A 21,174-nucleotide genomic window follows, 5' to 3' on the forward strand; every position below is an offset into this window, starting at 1 on the left:
AATGCAAGTAAAACCATGGCTACCAAAGTCATCAACTAGATTAGAATAAGACTCTTTCACACGCATTTTATAAAGGCATTCCCACCATTTGGACCACACCACAAGACATCACAACTTGGATTGCTGTGTTCCCTTTTTTACATTTTATATATATATATTTATGTTGTTTTTATTTGAGAGTCAAAATTTTTCATGTGATGGAGTACGATTTGGGCTGAAATTTATTTTAGGTTAAAATTTAGTAAACTGTTTTTTTTTTTAAGGAAGTTTAGTATAAGTTGTCTATCCTATCATAAAGTTTATTTTAATTTTAGGAGAATATATTAATCTTTATACGTTTGAAAGCTAATATTTTAGTTCTTCCATAATAAATTTGTTGTTAATGAAATAACGTGTCTTAACAGTGATTGACGTGACGTTCATTAAATATTAAATTAAGTTAAAAATTTAAATAACAAATTTGAAGAATGAGTATAGGTAAGAAAGTGATTTTGCTTTTACTCCAAATTGTTTTCGATTCTTTTTTCTTTTGTACATAATTGTTGTGTTTAAATTATTTGTAGTTAGATTCACGATAGTCATCATTAAGCCACACCATTCCATTTTTTTTCTAAATGAGTAATCTTTTAAATTTCATTTAATATTTGATTTAATGTCAAGGCAACCTTAAGCCAACCCATTTCATTAACAACAAAGTTAACGTGCAAGGACTAAAATGTTAGCTTTTCAAATATACAGGGACTAAAATGTTCCTTCAAATAGTAAAGAGACTAAAATGAAGTTTTTGATATGGTACAATGACTTGTAATGAACTTTAAACATTCATTTTATTATTTTAAAGTAATAAAATATATATTTTAATGATAATAAATTATTGGTGTAGTGATAAAAGAGTTTTAAAATAAGAGCAATCAAAGGTTAAACATTTGCATTTTTGAGTTATCCGAAATTGAATTCATAAAATATTTTCCGCAAATAATTGAGTATTATTATTCAAATCCAAATTAAATATTCTTACCTATAAAATATCTGAATATTCAAAACAATCTTAATTTGAATTTATAATTATTTAGGGATATCCAAGTTTGCAAAAATTTAGAATCAAATTTATTTTTTTCTTCATATATAAAATCGAACAAAATTGATAGTATGAGTGCAAAAGAGGGTTGTAATTTTGTACAAGTCGTGGATTTGACTTAGAGCTCTAAACGATCAGAAAGAAACTTGGATTTTGACATAACTTGAAATGTAAACAAATCCAAGTCAGATATAATAATTTAAAAATTAAAGGAAGTAATTAAAATAGATAATTAAGATAGAAAAAAATAATTAAATAAATCAAATATTTGAATAATTAAATAGGAACAAAATAAAATAAATAGATGGAAAAGATGAAGATGACATGTAGAAGTACTAAGGAGCCTTGAAAACCCGATGAGTCCACAACCCCTTCCAAACGACTCTAATTTACCCTTCAAGAAAGAAAACTTGGTAAGAAAAAACTAGAAAATGATCTCACAATCTGAAAAGATTGTTAAAACTCTTCTAAAAACAACTCAAGAGAAAATCTTAAATAGAAAACTCAAAGAAAATTTTATTAACTCAAAGTGAATAATGAATGAATTGATTGTTCTATGAAGAGACATTTATATAGGCTAGTTAAGTACATTTAAATAAAACTCTCAACTATACTAAAATTCTAGTTATTCTAAACAACATGTAGTTTTAAACTACACTTTCTTATTGACATAACTCTTAAATAAACTAAAATACTTAAAATTTATCCAAAATTCGGATTAAATAAATAATAAAATAATAAAACTTAATAAATACAATATTGAACTCATATATAATAAAAATTAAGCCTAAAACTCGAAACCAATATGATTTAAACTCAAATAAAAAGCTCAAAACTCGTAATTTTCGTAATAATCCCGTCCAAAAATTCTACTCTCACAGTCTTCACTAAAACGATAATAACTTAAGCTCCCAAACTCGAAATTGAGTGATTCAAAGTTAATAGATATATCTCAAACTCTATGCAGACATCTAAGCCCATAAATGTCCGGATCTCATCCAAAAATTTGTCACAAGTTGACTAATCTTTTTAACTTGAAAATTGATAGGTTGGTTGAATTGACTTTAATAAATTTCACTAATTTCATGCATGTATCATTCCTCCTTTTCTCGAAAAGATTAATCCTCATATTTTGTCTTTGATCGAATCTTGGTTTGATTTTTTTGGCCTTTGACCTTATTATTGGGCATTGGGGTAGTGTAAGCCCATCAAATCCATGGGCCTGAAATTAGGCCTTAAAACTCGCATCATTCCTGTAACACCCCTAACCCGTCTCCGTTGTCAGATTAAGGTTATGGAGCATTACCATACAAATTAAAACAATTGACTTCAAAACAGATCAATAATGTCATTTAATATTAATTACCTAAAACTCATTACAAATCTTAAAAACATATACATTTGGACCTTAAATCGAGCCTTCAAGGCCCTAAAAATAGTTCGAAATCAATTTGGGACTAATTTAAAACATTTCAGAAAATTTGGAAAAAGTTGAAAATTTTGAAAATAGGGGTCACATGGCCGTGTGACATAGCCCAAACCGTGTAGTATTCGAACAATGAGACACATGGTCATGTCTCAGCTCGTGTTCTAAACCATGTAATTCGCTGACTTAGATCACTTGGTCTGTGCTAGTGCATGCCTAGAAATATTCCAGAGAATACTAAGTATTGTTTTGATCCAGAGATTGAGAGAGCCTTAAGGCGAAGGAGAAAAGAGTTGCAAGAAATGGAAAGAATTAGAAACGATCAGGTTAAAGAAGAGTCATTACATCAGGAAAGAAGGGATGTTGATATTCCTCGAATTGTAGATGATAGAGACAGACCCATTAGAGAATATGTCATGCCAAACTTAGGTGATTTAAATCCAGGAATTGTCAAGCCACATATTTAAGCTCAGCATTTCGAATTAAAGCAAGTCATGTTTCAAATGCTGTAAATAGTGGGGCAATTTAGTGGATTGTCTACTGAGGATCCAAGGTTGCATTTACAATTCTTTTTGGAACTCTACGATTCATTCAGATAGCAAGGTGTTCCTAAGGATGCCCTGCAACTAAAGTTATTTCCTTATTCATTGCGTGATCGTGCCAAAGCATGGTTAAATGCATTAGCATTAGGTACAGTGGCATCATGGAATGAGTTGTGTCAGAAGTTTTTGTTAAGATATAATCCTCCTAAAGTGAATATTAAGTTGAGGAACAACATTACATCGTTTATACAATCAGAGGATGAAACATTATATGAAGCATGGGAGCGATTCAAGGAGATACTAAAAAAATGCCCGATGCATGGTTTCTAGCATTAAACACAAATGAAAATGTTCTATAATGGATTAAATGCTCATACAAGAACAGTTGTCGATGCCTCTACCAATGGGAATTTATTTGAATTCTCTGATTCATAAAACTTGAAGAATGTTGATGAATGATTTAATTTTGGATTTCATTGCCCAACCCATGAGATAATTATCTCGGATTGAAATTATTTGGGTGAATATTGAATTATCTATAATGGCATGATTTAATTTTGATTAAGATTACTGTTTCATTCTATTCTTGTTTATTTGGAATGCATGCATGAAAGCTTTGGACATAGTTGATTGCATGTTATGAATTTAGATGGATTTGAATCTGGGAGGATTAAATACATCAGATTCTCAACCGATTGATACAATCAAATACTCGAAAGAATATTCGTAACACTCTAGACATAGAAGATGCAATCTATACAGGTGTAGAGCGTCAATTGGGTTATCATTCATGAGTCTTGTAGACATACACAGACTCCGAATAATAATTAAAGTTTAACTCTCGAAAGAAGTAGACTGAAGTAGTAAACATTTAGGCAGTAGTTTAGTCATAACATTGCCATGGCATTATTATGTTATAAAAATATTCCCTAAGCAGTTCCAACCTTTATCATTCAACAGCAGAAATACTCTCTACTTGTTCCTTGTGAATTGCCACGATATTTAAATTGTTTGGTCATTTTTCAGTTATAATTTATATCATTAGTTCATTCATTAATTCCCTTCACCAATTTATACTTTGTTCATTTTGCACAGTTTCATTCATTATATTTGCAGTAATACTTACCAATTCAAATCAACTTTCGATCCATGTGGAGACAATACTCAGTCATCATTATATTACTTGAATCGACATGTACACTTGCACATTTGCATTATTTACACGCAACAACTAGCTAAGTACATCTAAATAAAACTCTCAAAGTATACTGAAATTTTACTTAATCTAAACAATAGATAGTTTAAAACTAAACTTTCTTATTAACATAACTCTTAAATAACTTAAAATATTTAAAAATTATCCAAAACTCGAAATAAATAAATAATAAAATAATGAAAGTTAATAAATACATTATTGAGCTCATATATAATAAAAAGTAAGCCTAAAACTCGAACCCAATATGATTTAAACTCGAATAAAAAGCTCAAAACTCGTAATTTCCATAATAACCCCGTCCAGAAATTCTGCTCACACAGTCTTCACTAAAAGGGTAATAACTTGGGCTCCCAAACTCGAAATCGAATGATTCAAAGTTAAAAAATATATCTTCAAACACTATGCATACATATAAGCTCATGAATGTCTAGATCCCATCCAAAAAATAATTGCAAGTTGACTAATCTTTTTAGCTTGAAAATTGGCAGCTTAGTTGGATTGACTTTAACAAATTTCACTCATTCTGTGCATGTATCATTCTCCCTTTTCTCGAAAAGATTTATCCTCACATATTATATTTGATCGAATTTTGATTTGATTTGTTCGGCCTTTAACCTTATTATTGGGCATTGGGGTAGTGTAAGTCTATCACATCCATGGGCCTGAAATTGGACCTTGAAACTCGCATAATAAATTTAATTTAAACTCATGTTTATTGAGGATGTATTGGATAAACGGGTGAAGCTTGAATTATTATAAAGGGGGATATCAACTCATCCATGGGTTGTTTCGAAATGTTTATTCGCTTTATACAATAAAAACAAATTAAGTGTAAAAATATTAATTTAAATATTGTAATTGTTACGGATATTACAAATAATATATAATTTTTTACCTTTTAAAACCATTAGTAAAGTTATTAATGTAAAAATCTTATAGGAATTAAAGTCATATTACTAAAATAATACTAGTAATAAGTAATATAATTAAATTAGGTATATAACTTTTTATGTTAAAATAAGTTAAATTGAAAAACTTTGGGGAGACTACATAATTCATCATTCTTTTAGATATTTAAAGTGGAGGCTAAAATTTAAAAAACTTTAAGGGCTAAATATAAATTATCATATTTTTATATATTACTTGAGAGCTAAAATGAAGCTTGACAAAATGTAGGGAAAACAAAATTATTACATTTCTAAGTATATAATGTAAGGATTAAAATGAAAATTGATAAACTTTTAAGAGTGTTGAGCGCTATCAACCCTCTAGCTTCACCAGGATATATTCCAATCATTTTCCTCAAAACTTTACATGTTTTGATTAGTGGACATTTAAATAAACCTAAAAATATTTTATATTGAGATAATTGCATTCAACATTCCAAATTATGAATTTAATTTTAAATTATTGCTGCAGTCAGATTTTGCCCTACTAATTCCATTAACTTTTCCACTATACGTTTATTTGGTGACATATGTCACCATCTAGTTGGACACATATAGATTTTCTTAGGGTGGGTTTGGATGGGCGATTGGGTGCGGTGTGGTGCATTTAGCTTACTTTTTATCTCACGTTACAGTATCGCCACAGTATATAATCTTACCCTACCGCTGTTTTTACACTAACCGCAAGTAAACGCACCGCCATCCAAACTCACCCTTATACTTTTTTTTCTTTTTGCTCATTACTCTATTATTCCTTTTTAATTAAATAAATACAAATAGTAAATAATAATTTGTGTTATAATTAAAGTAGTTTTAAATTTTATAATTAATTAGAAAATTATTTATTTGCATTAATTTTATAAAATATAGACTTTTTTTCTGTTGTTTTCTATCTTTTAGCTATTATATTCTAATATCATATGTGTTGCATGTAATTTTATGTGATTGATATTTAAATAATTTTTAAATATTATACTTTTAATTGTAGTAATTAACATAAAGTAATATTTATTATATAAATTATTAAATATAGTTAAAACATATTAACTTATCAATTCAAATATTATAATAAAAAAATTAAATTATATATACTCAATAAACAATTTATTTTTACTTTATATAATTAATGCAAAATAGTGTTCCTTTGAGCCTCTCGAGCATTTCGAGCCTCTTACTCCTTTTGCATCTTTGTGAACATGTTCTCAAATTTATCATTGACCTCAGAAAGGTCTTGTTGCAATTTCATTGCAAAACCAGCAATATTTTCCACCGTAATTGAAGGTCTTCCAATGCTACTATAACCTTTGAGACATCGTGACAACCTAAAATCATAACGTTAACAAGAAATGAAATATTATGCAAACCTCATCGTTATTCACTCACAAAGAAAACTAAATAATCAAATGAGGAAATAATTTATCTTGTAAATCTTAATGCAACGCCCTAAATTTCTTAATTTTGTTTCTATGAAATTTATCATAAACGTGTATTTGTTTTAGTGGTTAAGTATTTTAACTGTGTGTTTGAAGTCTTGAGTTCAAGCATCATTTATGGAAAATTCAGTTATTTTTTATCCTAGCATTATCTTTGGTGGGTTGGGTTGTATTTTATCTTTAGTAAACTTATATCAAAATGAGCTTGCTGGTTTGAGTGCTAAGATGTTAGCTTGCCCTATAGTCTCGTGTTTGAATAGTGTGAATGTTAATTTTTGCTTCGGTTGTGTGATAGAGATTCAATGGAAGTGAAACTCTGAGGTGGTTAGATGAGGATAAGGTGGGTTAGTGAGGATGTGATTGTTAGTGGGGAGTTAGGATATTAGTTAAATACATTGTTTATTTTATTTTATTATTTTTTTAAATTTTTCTCACTCTTTCCAAAACTATTTCTCATGTCAGTTATCAAATAATAACTAAAGTGAAGTTAAGCTCATTCAAGACTGATGCTTTAAGAAGTGAAGTTTCGACAGATACTAAGAGAGAGTAATAGGGTGACAGATTGTTTCATAAAAGAAGCTAAAGGTGAAACGGAACAGTTAATTATTCATATGAGGATATTTTTTGTTGGTGTATAGTCCTGATGTAATATTAGCTTAATGCTTTTCCTTTTTCACCAAACAAGGAAAAAAAGAGACAATTATTTATAGAGATTTCATCATCTAAATTAAGTTTGGGATACAACAAACTACGTAGGGGTGTTCATTCGGTTAACCGATCGGTTAACCGACCCGAAATTGCTATAACCGAATTAACCGACCTTCCAAAATTTTTAACCGTTAATTGAACCGAATTAAAAAAAAATAACTGAACCGAAATTTTTTCGGTTAATAAGGTCGGTTAACCGAATTAACCGAAAATTACGTGTTTTTTATTTTTGGTTAAAAATTACCCGAATTACCCGAATTACCCGATTAACCGAATTAACCGAATTACCCGAAAATTACCCGAATTACCCGAAAATTACCCAAAAAGTTAGGTGTTGAGCTTGAGAAAAAATTGGTCCGGGTTTAATTTGACCTAGTTTAGGCCCTACCCTGCAAAATTCGGTTTACCCGATTTTTTTGGTTAACCGACCGGTTTCGAACCAATTTAACCGTTAACCGAAAAAATCAAAAAAAATTAACCGACTCCCGACCGAATTTTTTCGGTTAACCACCGATTAACCGAACTCAGTCGGTTAACCGAAAAAAAATCGAGTTAACCGAATTATGCACAGCCCTAAAACTACGTGCCTAGAGATTAACATTTTTTACAAGCAAAATGAAAGGAAACTAAGCTTATTTATACTACGAAAACCCATCATCATTCTTTCATTATTTTTATATAATGAAAGCTATCCATGATCACATCATCTTAACTACAAACTTAAAAGCCATTAATCAGTCGGTAATTCAGTTCCCTTAACAGAACCATCATCATTATCATGATTATCATCATAAACATTCGCTTGACTCTTGTGGTCATATTCTCCATTAATCTCCTTCACGGTAGTAGTGTTGGGGTCGTTAACATCCTTCACTCCTACTATGCTCCTCGTTGAAATCTTGAGGACGCTGTTGATTTTTCCGCCGCTCCCGGTGCTGGTCTTCCGTCGCTTCGGTGTAGCACATCTAATCCACAGCAAAGGAAGATCAATCATACAAAAAATTATCATAAAATACTTTTTAAATCATTTTCAAAATAAAGTATAACATAAATAGAAAAAAAGAAAATAAAAGGTAGGATTGAACTTACATGATGAAAGATTTGGGTTTTGGAGGATTAGAGATGTGGATTGGGAGCATGGTAAAGTTAGAAGGAAGAGCCATGAGGAAACAAGTGAAGGAGAAATTTGGTTATATTTTGAAGCTCTAAAGATTTTGTGGTTTCCAAGTGAATCCCAAAGGGTAGACTTTTATAGCAGAATTCACTTGTAAAAAGTCAATGTAAATATTATGTAGTTCCTTTGAATAGTCAATCTAGGATGGCACCAATAATGTATCGATCTACCCCTCCCCCCACCTTTTTTTTTTCCTTTTTTTGTTTCTCATATGGATTTTAGCATTTTGATTTACCATCATGCATCTCATGGTTAATTTTTTTCTGTTAATTTGCTTAAATTATTTGGATTTGGTGGTAAAGTATGATAGAGGTCCTTATACTAGTAATCGGATTGTATATTGCTCTTTTTACTCAAAAAAATAGTTAAATTAGTCTATATACTTTAGATAAAAGAGAAAACCGGTCCTTCTATTTAAAAATTTCTATTGTTAAAAATAGGTCCTTATATGTTAACATGAGATACCATGGCATGTCATATGTCACTATTTGGTTATTTTGTCAGTATGAAATTTTTAACAAAAAAAAACTAATTTGCTATTTGATCTAACGTATAAGGACTAATTTATCTATTTTTTGAGTAATAAAAGTAAAATACAATCTAACTTTTAATACATGTGGCTCCATGATTCTTTTACTCAATTTAATCGTATTTTCTCTATCTCTCTCAAGGGATGTTTAATGGGAAAGGAATGTCCGTAGGCTAAATGGATGAATCAGATAAATAAAGTATATCTGCTCCAATTAAAAGAAAAATACTGTTAGGAAAAAATTAATTATATTTATTTAAATCCTTAATTCAATTAGTCAAAATATCATTTTAATATTAATAATTACGTATTAATTTCTTTAGTTGATGCATGAAACTTTTTAATGGATATATACACATTTTGATAGTGACATTAATAGCTTTGCCGATTTACTATTCCACTAATTAAAAATAAGCTACTAGTGGCACTATAAAGAAATGTTGAGAAATTATGTATCCATTGAAATGGTTTGATACATCATTTTAAAACATAGAATATACAAGTGTGAGACATGAGTTACAAATAAATATATTATATTCTTCTTTGGTTTTACAAGTCATCATTGAGTGAAGCCTAAAAATTCGTAAGGACCAAAGAGTAAACAATAATTTTTAATGAGATTAAAGTTTATATTTTAATTTTAAAATTTAAAAAAATTATGATTAATTTATCATTTTTGAGAGATGAAGGACATTACTTACTGTTATTGTGAATCTCAATTTGAATTAGCTTCTCGAAAAATATGTGAGATACTAGTAGTTATTAAAGAACTGGAAAACGTCCTCCACTCAGAGATAAGATTAGATAAGTATTTGAAAAAACTCTTTGCTAAACTTAGTTCGTCTCTTACCCAAAGTTTCGCCTCGACACTTGTTAAGGCAGTTTTGGTCTATTAATCCATTGTTTAGACAATAGATTTGAGAGCAAGCATTCATTCCAATTTGTCCAACTTAGTGGAGAGAAACTGATGGCAACTAATTTAACATCGAGCAGAGTCTCCTTGGCTTTTTGACAATGGATGAAAATGGGTTCAATGTCTTCATCCGAACCCTAACAAGCTTTGCAAAGTTTATAATTAGGTGAGCACCATCGGCTGGACAACATAGCTCTCGTGTGGATGATTTTATGCCCACATTTCCATAGAAACAGTTTTAGTTTTGGGGGAAGTTTCAACTTCCAAATTGTTTGTTAGAGGTCCTTGTTAAAATCGTGAGATTTCTCAAGGAATCCACCTGTTAGATCATGTGCACTGGCCAACGTGAAGGACCCCTTCCTGGAGGGGCCCAACAAAGTTTATCTATACAACTTAATCATCTATTCTAAATGTCTTTTAACAGTATATTTAAGTTAAATAACAGCTGAATTTCATCTATACAATAATCCTTTAAAGTTTACATTTATGTTAATTTAGTCCCTAAAACTGAAAATATCATAATTTTTAAATTTGAACTTCAATTTTGAAACCGATCTCAAACACATCCTTAATTAACATACCATCAGCATAGAACATAAAATTTTCATACCACTACTGTAAACTCCAAAATATATAGATATTTCAACACTCTTTTATTTACAAATTATGCTAATTCCGAGTAAATAAATAGCACTTTTATGGTTTCTATACTTAATTTCATAATATGGAATGTGTTAAGTTTGTGAAATTGATGTTAAATGCATGTTATTTTGTTATTTTTGGTAATAATTGGGCTAAGGGAAAGGATGACAATTCGACCATGCAATATCACTTTCAATCGATTTGCTCAATTTGGATTAGATTAAGGACATGTTAAGATTATCTACTAATATAAATTGTCTTTCTGTATTGCAATTCGACCATGAACTATCACTTAGCATTAGTTAAACATTAGATAATTAATGAGTTAATATTTGCTTTCATTTTGTTTTGCATGCAAAACCATGAAGGATAACATACGAAGATATTAATGATTCGATAGATATTTTATTAAATCAATTTGTTCAAAAAATTAAAAGTACATATAGACAAAATCACTACACTAAAAGTAATTAATCCCAACAGAAACTTCATGAATAACTGTTATTTTTATGAATAATAGTAAACAAAAGAACTTAAACAGAAAAATAAACCATGATTATAAAACTTTTACATATAAAAACAAAAGCCTAATGACCATAATTAGTTAGAAGTTTGGTTATCTTTATACCTTTCGTACGGTTTAATGTTGGAAACTTTCTTATGGTTGATATGTGTTAATGGTTAAGGAGGCAAAATTCGAATTTAATGGTTAAAACCAAAGGAAAAAGATTGAGAATCATGTTATGTATTATAAAACCAAAGGAAATTATAGTAAGAACAAAAGAGTACTTTTTTTTTTTCAATCACATACAAACTTTATATATACCTCTATTTATAATCTTTCCAATATCATAACATCTTATAAGTTATGGAGATGTAATTGCATGATTTTATAGCTTAAAATATGTCACAATTTTCTGTATGTATTAAAGGTACTCATGGGTCAGGTCGGGTTGGGTTCAGGTCAGGCCTAAGCATGATATTAATATATTTTATACTTACCTAAGTTCGGTCCGACTTGAAATATGGGCCTAAAATTTTGCCCAAATCCGTCCATTATTTTAGTGTATATATTAGAGTACTATTATATATTTAGTATAAGTTTATGTTTTTTTAAAGTGTTCTAAGTTACATAAAATATAAAAATAACATGATATAAAGTATTAGAAACTTAAAAAACAGACCGGGTTGGGCTTGGGACTTGAATGTTCAAGCCCGAGCTCGACCCATATTTTAAACAAGCCTATTTTTTTTTACCCAGATTCATTTCTCGAGCCTAATATTTTTTTCTCAAACCCTCCCAAATTTCAAGCGGGCTTTCAAGCCTGGACGGGTAGCCCAACCTATGAACAAGTCTACTTGGTAGCCATATATCTAAAAAAATAAGGTTGCAATAAACTTGAATTCAACAAAAAAAAATAGTAGTGCTAACAGTTGGATCTAAAATTTTGAAATTTGAAAAATAGAGGGACTAAATTCCTAAAAATAATAGTAAGAGACTGAATTTGGAATTTACAAATAACATACGGACTTATAACATATTTTAATAAATTTTATACCTAGATAATAATTTTCGAATGGTTAGCCCAACTTTCTAAACTCTGGACTGTTGCGTCCATTGGGCCATTGATCCAGTCATATTACAGGATACAAAGTCACGTGCAAACTCTAACAGTCACGTGTCAATGAGAACCATAATCAATTCCTTCCTATCCCTATATTAGTAGAGTGGTTTCCCCACAACTCAAAAGGATTGGCGGGAAAATCTGTCCCTTAAATCTCCCAATTCTGACTCCAAAACCTTGTTAAGAACCCTCAAGAAATGTCCCAAATTGAAACCCTAGGAATTCTCGAGGAGATCCAAGCTCTCGTCTCCGATAAACTTCAAGTAGTAAGTTCTATTATGTTAAATTTTTCTTTTTTCTATTTTTTTTTTCTGAATTCGCCTTCATATCGACTTGGTTCTTCGAAACTTTTCCGGGTTTTTGATAATATGTCTTTTTTCTTTTGCAAATTTTGATCTTTCCCTCTCGTGGTCTTAAATTCATGGGGTTTCTCCCTTTTATTACTTTTTACTAATTTTATTGCATAAATTGATTTCTAGGTTGGGTTAAAAATGAAGCATCCTTTGATTACTCTGGGAACTTGCAGGAAATTAGTTCCTCTTCCGTTTTTCGTGTCTTTATTTTGTGTTCTCTTATAGGTTAGATTTTGGGACTTGAAAAAAGCTGTTAATTTTAAGTGAAATAAACTTAATTTGTAAGATAGTAATTCTGGCCCAAGGTGGAATTGTAGGGTATAAGGGTTTGATTGAAATGATTTTTTGTTTGCAAGTTGAATGAAGATTTTGATTTAGATGATATAGAATTAAGACTACAACTGGCTTCTCCTTGTTTCGTCTTCCTGATTTTTTATGATCAAAGAAAATTGTCTTTGAGTAATTTTATAATATTGGTCCCTGTGAGATTACTTCTTTGTAGGCTAGAAACTTCATTACAGTATGGGAGTTCGTATAAAATTTCTTTTCTTTTGGTTTAAAATGAAATTTCCTTTCAGGTATCCTACAAGTGGTTGAGTCGTAATTTTTTAGTCTCATCCAATGTTGCAAAGAGGTAATTTTGCCCCGCCTAGAATGTAGTTAGAGTTTACGTGCACAGATAGAGCAATGTACATCATAGACTCATAATCATAATGTTGACAGACTAATAAACAGTGGTACCTATACTTAGATTGCTTGCAGAGTTTGTTGAGAAACATGGAAGTGGCTTAGAAGTTGTATATAGTTTGTCTGGCTGGTTGAAGAACTCTCCATCAAATTATCATATTCAGCTCGTGACAGGGCCTAAACTTTCAGGTACTTTCCACAATAATTTCATTTTGTTCCTCTTATTCTAATATGTATGCCGTTAAGGGTGTGCATGGTTTATATCCATGCTTGTGTACTAGCTGCATGACCATTCTTGGAATAGATGACCTAATTGGCAAAGTAGTCAACAGTTCATTCAATTATGGTCTCCATAATAATATTTATGTTGTTTGGCTAGTAAAATTAGATAAAAGGGATTAATGGCAATTCTTTTTTCCTTAATTTCTTGCAGAAGCCAAGCAAGTATATGATGGCAATTGCAGAGTTCATGTGTATAGTGTGCAAGCTTGCATCCCAAAGGACCTGGCTGCACTTTGGAATACTGAATTTATACAAGCTGAAGAGCTCTTCAAGCAGCCCACCTCAGTGGATAATTGCTTGAGAGATAACAGGTACCCTACTTCCGTAACTAATCATTACAGCAATGGGAGCAAGAAGATTTCATGTTGCATTGGTGGTTCCTTCATGTTAATTACTTTTTTCCAGTCCTTGTACTTCCCATTGAGATGTTCTAGTTACTTATCTATGGATTTAATGAAGGGTATTTAACTAGCATGTTGCTTTCCAGTTATACTTTATTGTCAATAGCAATTCATAGAAGGGTATTGGTAAGAAATAAATGCAATGTCCTGGTTCAGGGAGATAGGAGTCATTGTGAGTTCAAGATATATGTAAGTTAGCTCATTTTAATCCCAAGGTGTTGATGGATTTTCACATGATAGTTCCTTGATCAGATAAACATTAAGAAAACCCTATCTGTAATTTATATCTCTTGTCCTTAAATGTTTTCTTCAGATTCTGTGGGATTTCAAATTCATTTGTCAAGCGCAATGTCGATGGAACTCCTGCGAAGGTTGCAACTGCACAGCCAAATAGTGTGGGAATCTCAGGACTGTTCATACATAATTCTGCTCAATTCAGTGCACCTTTACCATCTCAACAAAATAAGGTTCAGCAATCAAGCTCAAAAGTTGCCCAGAAGCCTCCCATTGTGGTAAAAGGTATCAAAAGCGACAGTATTAGTGGTGGAGTCCATGATTTGGCCACCAAGCCTTCTGCTGATAAAGAAAAAAATACTTCCTTTCCTTCTAATAAAAAGAAAGGCCAGAATGATAAAGGCTCCACTGGAAATGGAGGTTCATTAGCAAATTTCTGGGATCGTGCATCTGCGAAACCAAAAACCTGTTCTGCGCCAGCAGATAATATTGATTCCATCCAAAATTCTAATGGTTTGTTGCCATTTGTCCTATTACTAGAGTTTCTTTCTTATATGATGTTTTAAGTGCATTCTACAAATTATACTGCAATTTGTTTCAACAATTTAGAGCTTGTATTACTTTAGTTGTTCTGCTATTTAAATTTTTGCTTTTCTAGAACACATTTTATATTCATAGTTACTTCTTTTCTCATTTATATACTTTCCTTTTTACATTATTTATTTACTACAGATGCACAAATTTCTGCTTGTGAAGCAGTAGAACATGAGAACAGTGACATTGATGCTCAAGAAGTTAATTTTGGGAGAGCTTCTAATAGTGAAGGCAATAGGAAACGGAGGGTAGTTTTGGATTTATCAGATGAAGATGAGTATGAAGATGCTGTCAATCTAGCTTCACCTGATCCCCCTAAAAGGAAATCATTTTTAGGTTCAATACAAAATTCTAAAACTTCAGTTCCAGAGAGGCCCGATGTAGACAAACCAGACAAAGATGAAGTAACAGTTAAGGAAGAGAGAACTGCTAATAGAGAACCCAATAGATCACTGGGGGAAGAAACTTCACTTGGCAGCAAAAGCACAAATGGTAAGAATTCCTCTTCGGTCAAGCTTGAAAGCCAGCTTCCTGAAACTGATTTAAAGAAGGATAAAGTGACTGATGCCTCACCAAATTCACCTAAAAGGAGGAAAGTGTTGAAGACACGTATTGATGACCGTGGAAGAGAAGGTAAAATCCAATGCCTAGCCTTTCTTCTTGGGTCAATTAGGGTTTCAAATATAAAAAAAAAGGGGTTTATCTTGACTTTTGTTTATTTATTTTAGCATAGCTATCATTGTGCTACATTTCCTCATTGAAGGTATACTCTTTTGAAGTTCCTGCAATGCCAATGGCTTTGCTAATGCAATTAAATTTTCTCATGACTATGCCAAACTTAAATTTAATTACTGGAAATTTTTACTTACGTATATCTTTCTTTCTATGAGAAATTTATCCTCTTTTTTCCCCGTAAGTGCACTAAATTGGAACAAACAGTATTATTGCCAAATTAATATCTTCTCACATAATTTTTTTCCATATATGTTAATATTAGTTACTGAGGTAGTTTGGGAAGGTGAGGAGACAGAGGTGAAGAAAGTTGAAAGTGACGTGCCGAAGAAAGCTGGAAGTGGAGCAACCAATGCTACCACCAATACTGTCGCAAATACTAATAGCCGGTATGCTATTTTCTCTTCATTTTTTCTTACATGTCGGTAGTTCTTATTTAACCTTTAGCATAAACTTGTCTGCACCTACTGTAAGGAGGGAAGAAAACAGAGAAAAAAGATGGAATCGAATATGCGTGTAAACTCTTTCTGGTGCTTGTACTGCATCTTGTCTGATTTTGCTAGTTTAAGAAATCAAAATATTGGTAGGTCTTTAAGCTATGCTGACAATGAGGATGCTTACTGAGGCCAATCTTTGTTCCTGTTCTCTTAGATATGTGATTGTCGGTCTGATCTAACTGTTTGAATCATTGATGCAGGCCTGCTGTAGCCAAAAGGCCCCCTGCAGTTGGAACCACTGCACCATCTAATCCGGGAGTTAAAACGGGAAACAAGAAAGCTGGAAATGCAAAGGATCCTAAGCAAGGAAACATTCTATCTTTCTTCAAAAAGGTCTGATCAGTGATATCAAGCGCTTTTTGCTTTTTCCTTCCCTTTCTATATGAACTTGCGGTAGTGAAAAGTTGCTTTAACAGACATCGATAGATGTTCATGTACATTTCCCCAGATAATTATGAATGAATTCTACGAATAGCTTCAGAAGTGGTAATCTTGTTCTTTTCCTTCTTTTTCATCGAAGAAAATTTTGAAATTCAGAAAAAGAAAAAACCCGATCACCGAGCCAGATGATCAGATATTCTCTCTTGTTTAAGTCTTGGCTGAGAATCATATTATCTACAACCTTTTTAGGATGGTTAATTCTCATGAGAAGAAAAAATACAGATGAGGTGCAGATAGCGAGTTTGGAATCTGCACCTCCGGGCTCTGGCAATGCTCTGATATCAGAGATCACACAGATGCATACTCTATTGATTCAACTCAGTTATTTTAGTTTTACTTGGATAACTATATTCGTTTTGCTTGCTATAGAATATATATATATTAGATCTTCATATATAGAAACTTACAGTAACCTAATGAAAATCGAAAGTAAACACAAGTTAGAAAAGGGCACACAATTGACCCTGAGTTCATAAAGGGTTTCAAAGAAGAGAGTAATATACATGATTTATATTCAACTTGGCACACGTTTGCCCTCAATATTCTCTCTATTTTCAATTATCTCGGATCATGTTTGTTGGCTCGCTCAAAACATACTTCGGTAGTTCATACTTGGCACCTGCAAAGAAGAGTTGGTGCAAGACATGTTAGAAGAAATTTCAAGCCAGAAAAAGGCATATTTTCGGGCTCGAATGGTTATCAAAATCTGATGCAGCAAGGTCTGCTTACCTCTTTCATCATAGCAGATAGTTAGATCAGTATTTTGGACTATGACCCCCGCACAGTCCACAATAACTTGAGCCTGGCTTAAATCAGGTTCAGCAGCAGCAGCCCGAAGTGCATCCCAGATTTCTGGAGTCCAAAAAGTTGGCATTTACATTCAAGTTCATGAGAAAATCACCAGATTATTCACATTTAAGCAGATTAAAAAATAAAAATGCCATACTGCAAGTAAAAAGGGTAAGAAAACCAACCTGTTCAATATAAATTCAAACATTTACTTGGAATTTTCTATTCTACAGTAAAAACTGAATTGCATATTAGCAAAATAACCAGACTTCTTGTTGATACCAGAAACTGAAGACTCCTAAATATCAATGTTTAGTATCACAATCATACCCATGGAAAAGCTTCTAATGAGACCTTTTAGTTTCCATTAGTAACTCTATCTGGTCAACCAAACACCAAACCTGAGTTATCTTCAACGTATCGATAAGCCAGTTCAACATTCATGTTTTCCTGTCGGTCAGCTAAAGAGTTGGCCTACCTAGTTCATACATACTTATCAGTTTCAATTGATTCCCATGAATGCTTTAAGTAATAGTACAGATAATTCAAGATCTTTATGTTATATTGCATTGGGATTCAGAACTTGAACAATGAACAAGGAAACACCTTGCAGCATGAATTCTAGGGACCAAGTACAATCATTCTATATTTATAGTTCCTGGCCTAACATCCAAGCCAACTAGAAACCAATATATCAGTTTAGTTTGATTCAGTTTGCTAAAAAACGGATCCACCATATAACTAGGTCTACATATTGGTGGTTTAGTTGCCATTATCAGATTAACCACTAAGTTTTTCAGCTCATACAGAAAAGAAGATTTTATATATTTGGTCAACTCAAGATCAACAACATTCCTTCACACTTGTGGAACTCGAGAATATCTACATGCGAAGATGTTCATAATCTTAGTCATGTTAACCTAAATGGCAATAAGTTATACGGAAAACAACCTTTTTGGCCACCGTAATGAGGTGCAGTGTCCCAAAACTCATCACGCATCTGCTCGAGTTCAGACTTTGTTATCGGCTGAGGATGTTTCCATGGTTTTGGCTTTCGAATCTTTTTCGCATTCCCTATCAGAACCAAATCGTTCAGGATATGATTAACTAGTATATACTTCGAATGCAAATCAAGAAGTATGAGTTCATACAGCATGTTTATCAGAAAAAGTTAATGAATTGAAATACTACAAAAGATATGCAAATGGAGAAGTATGAGTTCATACATCATGTTAATCAGAAAGAGTTAATGAATAGAAATACTGAAATACTACAAAAGATATGCAAATGGAGAAGTATGAGTTCATACATCATGTTTATCAGAGAGAGTTAATGAATTGAAATACTGAAATACTACAAAAGATAGCCTAATGTTCAATGTGTGTTCAATCTTTTGCAAAACTAGAAGATAATAATTAACAAATAATGCAGTTGCAACTCCAAGAAAAATTTCAAATTAATAACTAAGCATTCAAATGAGTACTAACTGAAAGTTAACTACTAAGCATTCAAATTAAGTTAATAACAACATTATTTATACAATTAAAAGGAAATTTAAGTTTTTTTTTTGAATATTCCCAGGAAAAAAAACTATAATTATGGTAGAACTCAATAGCCAAAATGTTGTTAATCTCTTAAAATTTTAAAAAATTGAAAAATTTTGAAACAAAAATGGAAAAAAAAAAAGTGAAGCCTTTCAGCTGGTTAGAAAATATCAGAAACTTTAACTGAATAGCTCAAAGTTTTCTTGGGCTCAATCAATTCAACGATGCTGTGATTGTCCCTTTAAGCTTCCAATTTTCCCAAGATTTTCCCAGAAACCAAACAGGAAAAACAAAAGGGAAAGAAAAAAAAAAAGGAGCAAGTAAAATGAAAAACCATCACCGTCTCCTTTGGCCGGCGTCGATCCAACACATCCCATTCTGCTATTCTTCTAAAGCACAAAAGCTCACCAATCTTCAAAGCCCGAAAAATGAAATTCAGAGCAAATTCTTGTTCATTGCAATTTCAGTCAAACTATGTCTGAAGTAGAAGAGATAGATAAGGAGATGAAATTTTCCCGGTGAAAAAGGCGACGACTTTTCCGGCGAGTTAAATTAAAATTTTAAAGGAAAAACAAACTGATGATTGTGTAAATAATAATGTGATAATTAAAAGAAAAAAGAAAAAGAAAATCGTGAATGGATTGAGACAGTGGTGGTTGGGTTGGCTGTCATGCTCCTCTGTTTTTATTATTTTTTTATTTCATCTTTCCAGCCTTTTCTTGGACTTCCAATAATTCATTGTATCTTGTGTTTTGTCATATTTTACAATTTAAACCCTTTAAAGTTTGATGGATTTGCAATTAGGTCCTTCCAACTCTAAATTATTCTTTAATAATGTTTTAAATTATAGGAATGCACAAACCTTAAAAGGGAATAAAGATGAAATACCTAAAAGCATTGTCTATGGAATCTTTATGATGGGGTTTACATATTTTAATTAAAAATACATTTTATTTTTAATGCGAATCCTTTAAAATAGAAATTGAGATCAAATTCTAAAAATTAAGGGTTTGCCAAGTCATAGTTGGATGATGACTTGGATTTGTGTTGGGTCCACATTGTAATTTTCCCTTTAAGATAATTGGGCCCTACATTGGCGGCTTTGGAAAAATCTAAGGGTCTTGGAGAGTGTGTTGTGATGCTATTTTCCTTGACACTTTCTTTCCAAATAAGGGTTAAAAAAAACAACCTGTTTTTTCCAAAATAATTTTGGATAATATGCCCTTTTATTAAAATAATATGAAATTTAAATTATTTAAATTGCTTGTCCTTTGAAATGGATATTTTTATTTTTATTTTATTTTTTTACTAACTTGTCACATAAAGTTACCATTTCTAAATTTATAAAAGTTAAATAAGTGTTTTTATGCATATTTTTATCGGGTTAAAAAATAAACCCTGACAAAATCGGTCCAACTTCTTATTTTTCGGTCCAAACACAAATACCTAATCCATAAACTACCCAAAAAAAAAAACTTTAAAAAAAATCCATAAAAACCCTTACATAACACCACTCTCAAAACCCTACATAATTTTCAATGCCCAAAATCTTAATTATTATTATTATTATTATTGTCAAAAAATTATTATTATTATTAATTTTAGTATTGTTTTGTTGATTTTATTAAAATAAGTTATTTTTAAAGTAAAACTATGTTATTAATTCTTGTATTTTATAAAAGTTATGAATTTAACCATTATACTTTAATTTAGTCATTTTTAATCTCTGATATTTTGAATTATAAAATTTCAGTCTTCATCAAACGTTAACTATTAAATTTATTACATTAAGTTCTACTATTTTCAAAGTCTAACTTGCAATATCATATCGTTTGTTATTTCTACATATTATTGACTAAAATCCAATTAATAGATTAGCGACTATTATTTGCGTCAAGACCGAAATTTTAAATTTTGAAAATTTAGAATGATCCAATTGGAGAATATGGATTTGAATCTACAACTGTATGCATAGTTTATGACTAGTAATTGAATTTAACCAAACAGATTTAACTATTAATGTTTGGGTCAAGAATAAATTTCAAAATTTGAAAAAGTAAAGGGATTAAAATTGACCAATTAAAAACCACAAAGACTAAAGTTGATCAAATTAAAGTATAGGGACTAAACCTACCACTTTTGCAAAGCACATGGACTAATAGTATAATTTAACATTTTTAATTATTATGTATTTTCTTTTTTAGTTTAGAAATTGGTTATAGTAGTTTATGATATTATTTTCGTGTGGCATTACAACCTATTTATAGGCTAAATTCGTCATCTTCTCCAAGTAATCTTGGTAAAGTAAAACTCTCAATTTTAATCTAAATGTATCTTCTTGAATTATCTCCAATAATTATCAAAAATAAAATAGAATTAATCTCCTT

General features: G+C 31.1%; 3 protein-coding genes and 1 non-coding gene across 4 annotated transcripts; 1 reads left to right on the top strand and 3 right to left on the bottom strand.

Moving 5' to 3' along the window:
- Window positions 1-3,265: 3,265 nt before the first annotated feature.
- LOC128041539 (small nucleolar RNA R71) lies at window positions 3,266-3,372 on the bottom strand. The gene has a single exon (XR_008196548.1). It is a non-coding gene; the product is annotated as a small nucleolar RNA R71 (small nucleolar RNA).
- A 4,594-nt stretch (window positions 3,373-7,966) lies between these two features.
- LOC128041352 (uncharacterized) lies at window positions 7,967-8,591 on the bottom strand. The gene is made up of 2 exons (XM_052631612.1): window positions 8,440-8,591; window positions 7,967-8,315 (listed from the first exon to the last, which is right to left on the bottom strand). Exons 1-2 carry the CDS (start codon window positions 8,511-8,513, stop codon window positions 8,081-8,083), a joined length of 309 nt encoding a protein of 102 aa, XP_052487572.1. The 5' UTR covers window positions 8,514-8,591; the 3' UTR covers window positions 7,967-8,080.
- A 3,772-nt stretch (window positions 8,592-12,363) lies between these two features.
- On the top strand, window positions 12,364-16,503 carry LOC105766339 (uncharacterized). Its single transcript, XM_012585744.2, has 8 exons — window positions 12,364-12,499; window positions 13,165-13,220; window positions 13,338-13,462; window positions 13,707-13,866; window positions 14,270-14,703; window positions 14,923-15,417; window positions 15,782-15,905; window positions 16,214-16,503. Exons 1-8 carry the CDS (start codon window positions 12,431-12,433, stop codon window positions 16,350-16,352), a joined length of 1,602 nt encoding a protein of 533 aa, XP_012441198.1. The 5' UTR covers window positions 12,364-12,430; the 3' UTR covers window positions 16,353-16,503.
- Window positions 16,504-16,848: 345 nt separating this feature from the next.
- Window positions 16,849-19,467, bottom strand: LOC105766338 (uncharacterized). The gene is made up of 4 exons (XM_012585743.2): window positions 19,128-19,467; window positions 18,195-18,317; window positions 17,184-17,306; window positions 16,849-17,073 (listed from the first exon to the last, which is right to left on the bottom strand). Exons 1-4 carry the CDS (start codon window positions 19,162-19,164, stop codon window positions 17,009-17,011), a joined length of 348 nt encoding a protein of 115 aa, XP_012441197.1. The 5' UTR covers window positions 19,165-19,467; the 3' UTR covers window positions 16,849-17,008.
- Window positions 19,468-21,174: the final 1,707 nt, after the last annotated feature.

The sequence above is a fragment of the Gossypium raimondii genome, chromosome 5 (genome assembly GCF_025698545.1).
Source record: "Gossypium raimondii isolate GPD5lz chromosome 5, ASM2569854v1, whole genome shotgun sequence".
Classification (NCBI taxonomy): Eukaryota; Viridiplantae; Streptophyta; class Magnoliopsida; order Malvales; family Malvaceae; genus Gossypium; species Gossypium raimondii.

Coding starts and splice junctions, on each gene's coding strand:
- LOC128041352 (XM_052631612.1), bottom strand. CDS start 8,513: ATGGCTCTTCCTTCTAACTTTACCATGCTCCCAATCCACATCTCTAAT. Junction 8,316..8,439: donor AAACCCAAATCTTTCATCAT/GTAAGTTCAATC, acceptor GCTGTGGATTAG/ATGTGCTACACCGAAGCGAC.
- LOC105766339 (XM_012585744.2), top strand. CDS start 12,431: ATGTCCCAAATTGAAACCCTAGGAATTCTCGAGGAGATCCAAGCTCTC. Junction 13,221..13,337: donor TCATCCAATGTTGCAAAGAG/GTAATTTTGCCC, acceptor ACCTATACTTAG/ATTGCTTGCAGAGTTTGTTG. Junction 15,906..16,213: donor GTCGCAAATACTAATAGCCG/GTATGCTATTTT, acceptor TCATTGATGCAG/GCCTGCTGTAGCCAAAAGGC.
- LOC105766338 (XM_012585743.2), bottom strand. CDS start 19,164: ATGGGATGTGTTGGATCGACGCCGGCCAAAGGAGACG. Junction 18,318..19,127: donor GACGCCGGCCAAAGGAGACG/GTGATGGTTTTT, acceptor TGGTTCTGATAG/GGAATGCGAAAAAGATTCGA. Junction 17,074..17,183: donor TATCTGCTATGATGAAAGAG/GTAAGCAGACCT, acceptor TCTTCTTTGCAG/GTGCCAAGTATGAACTACCG.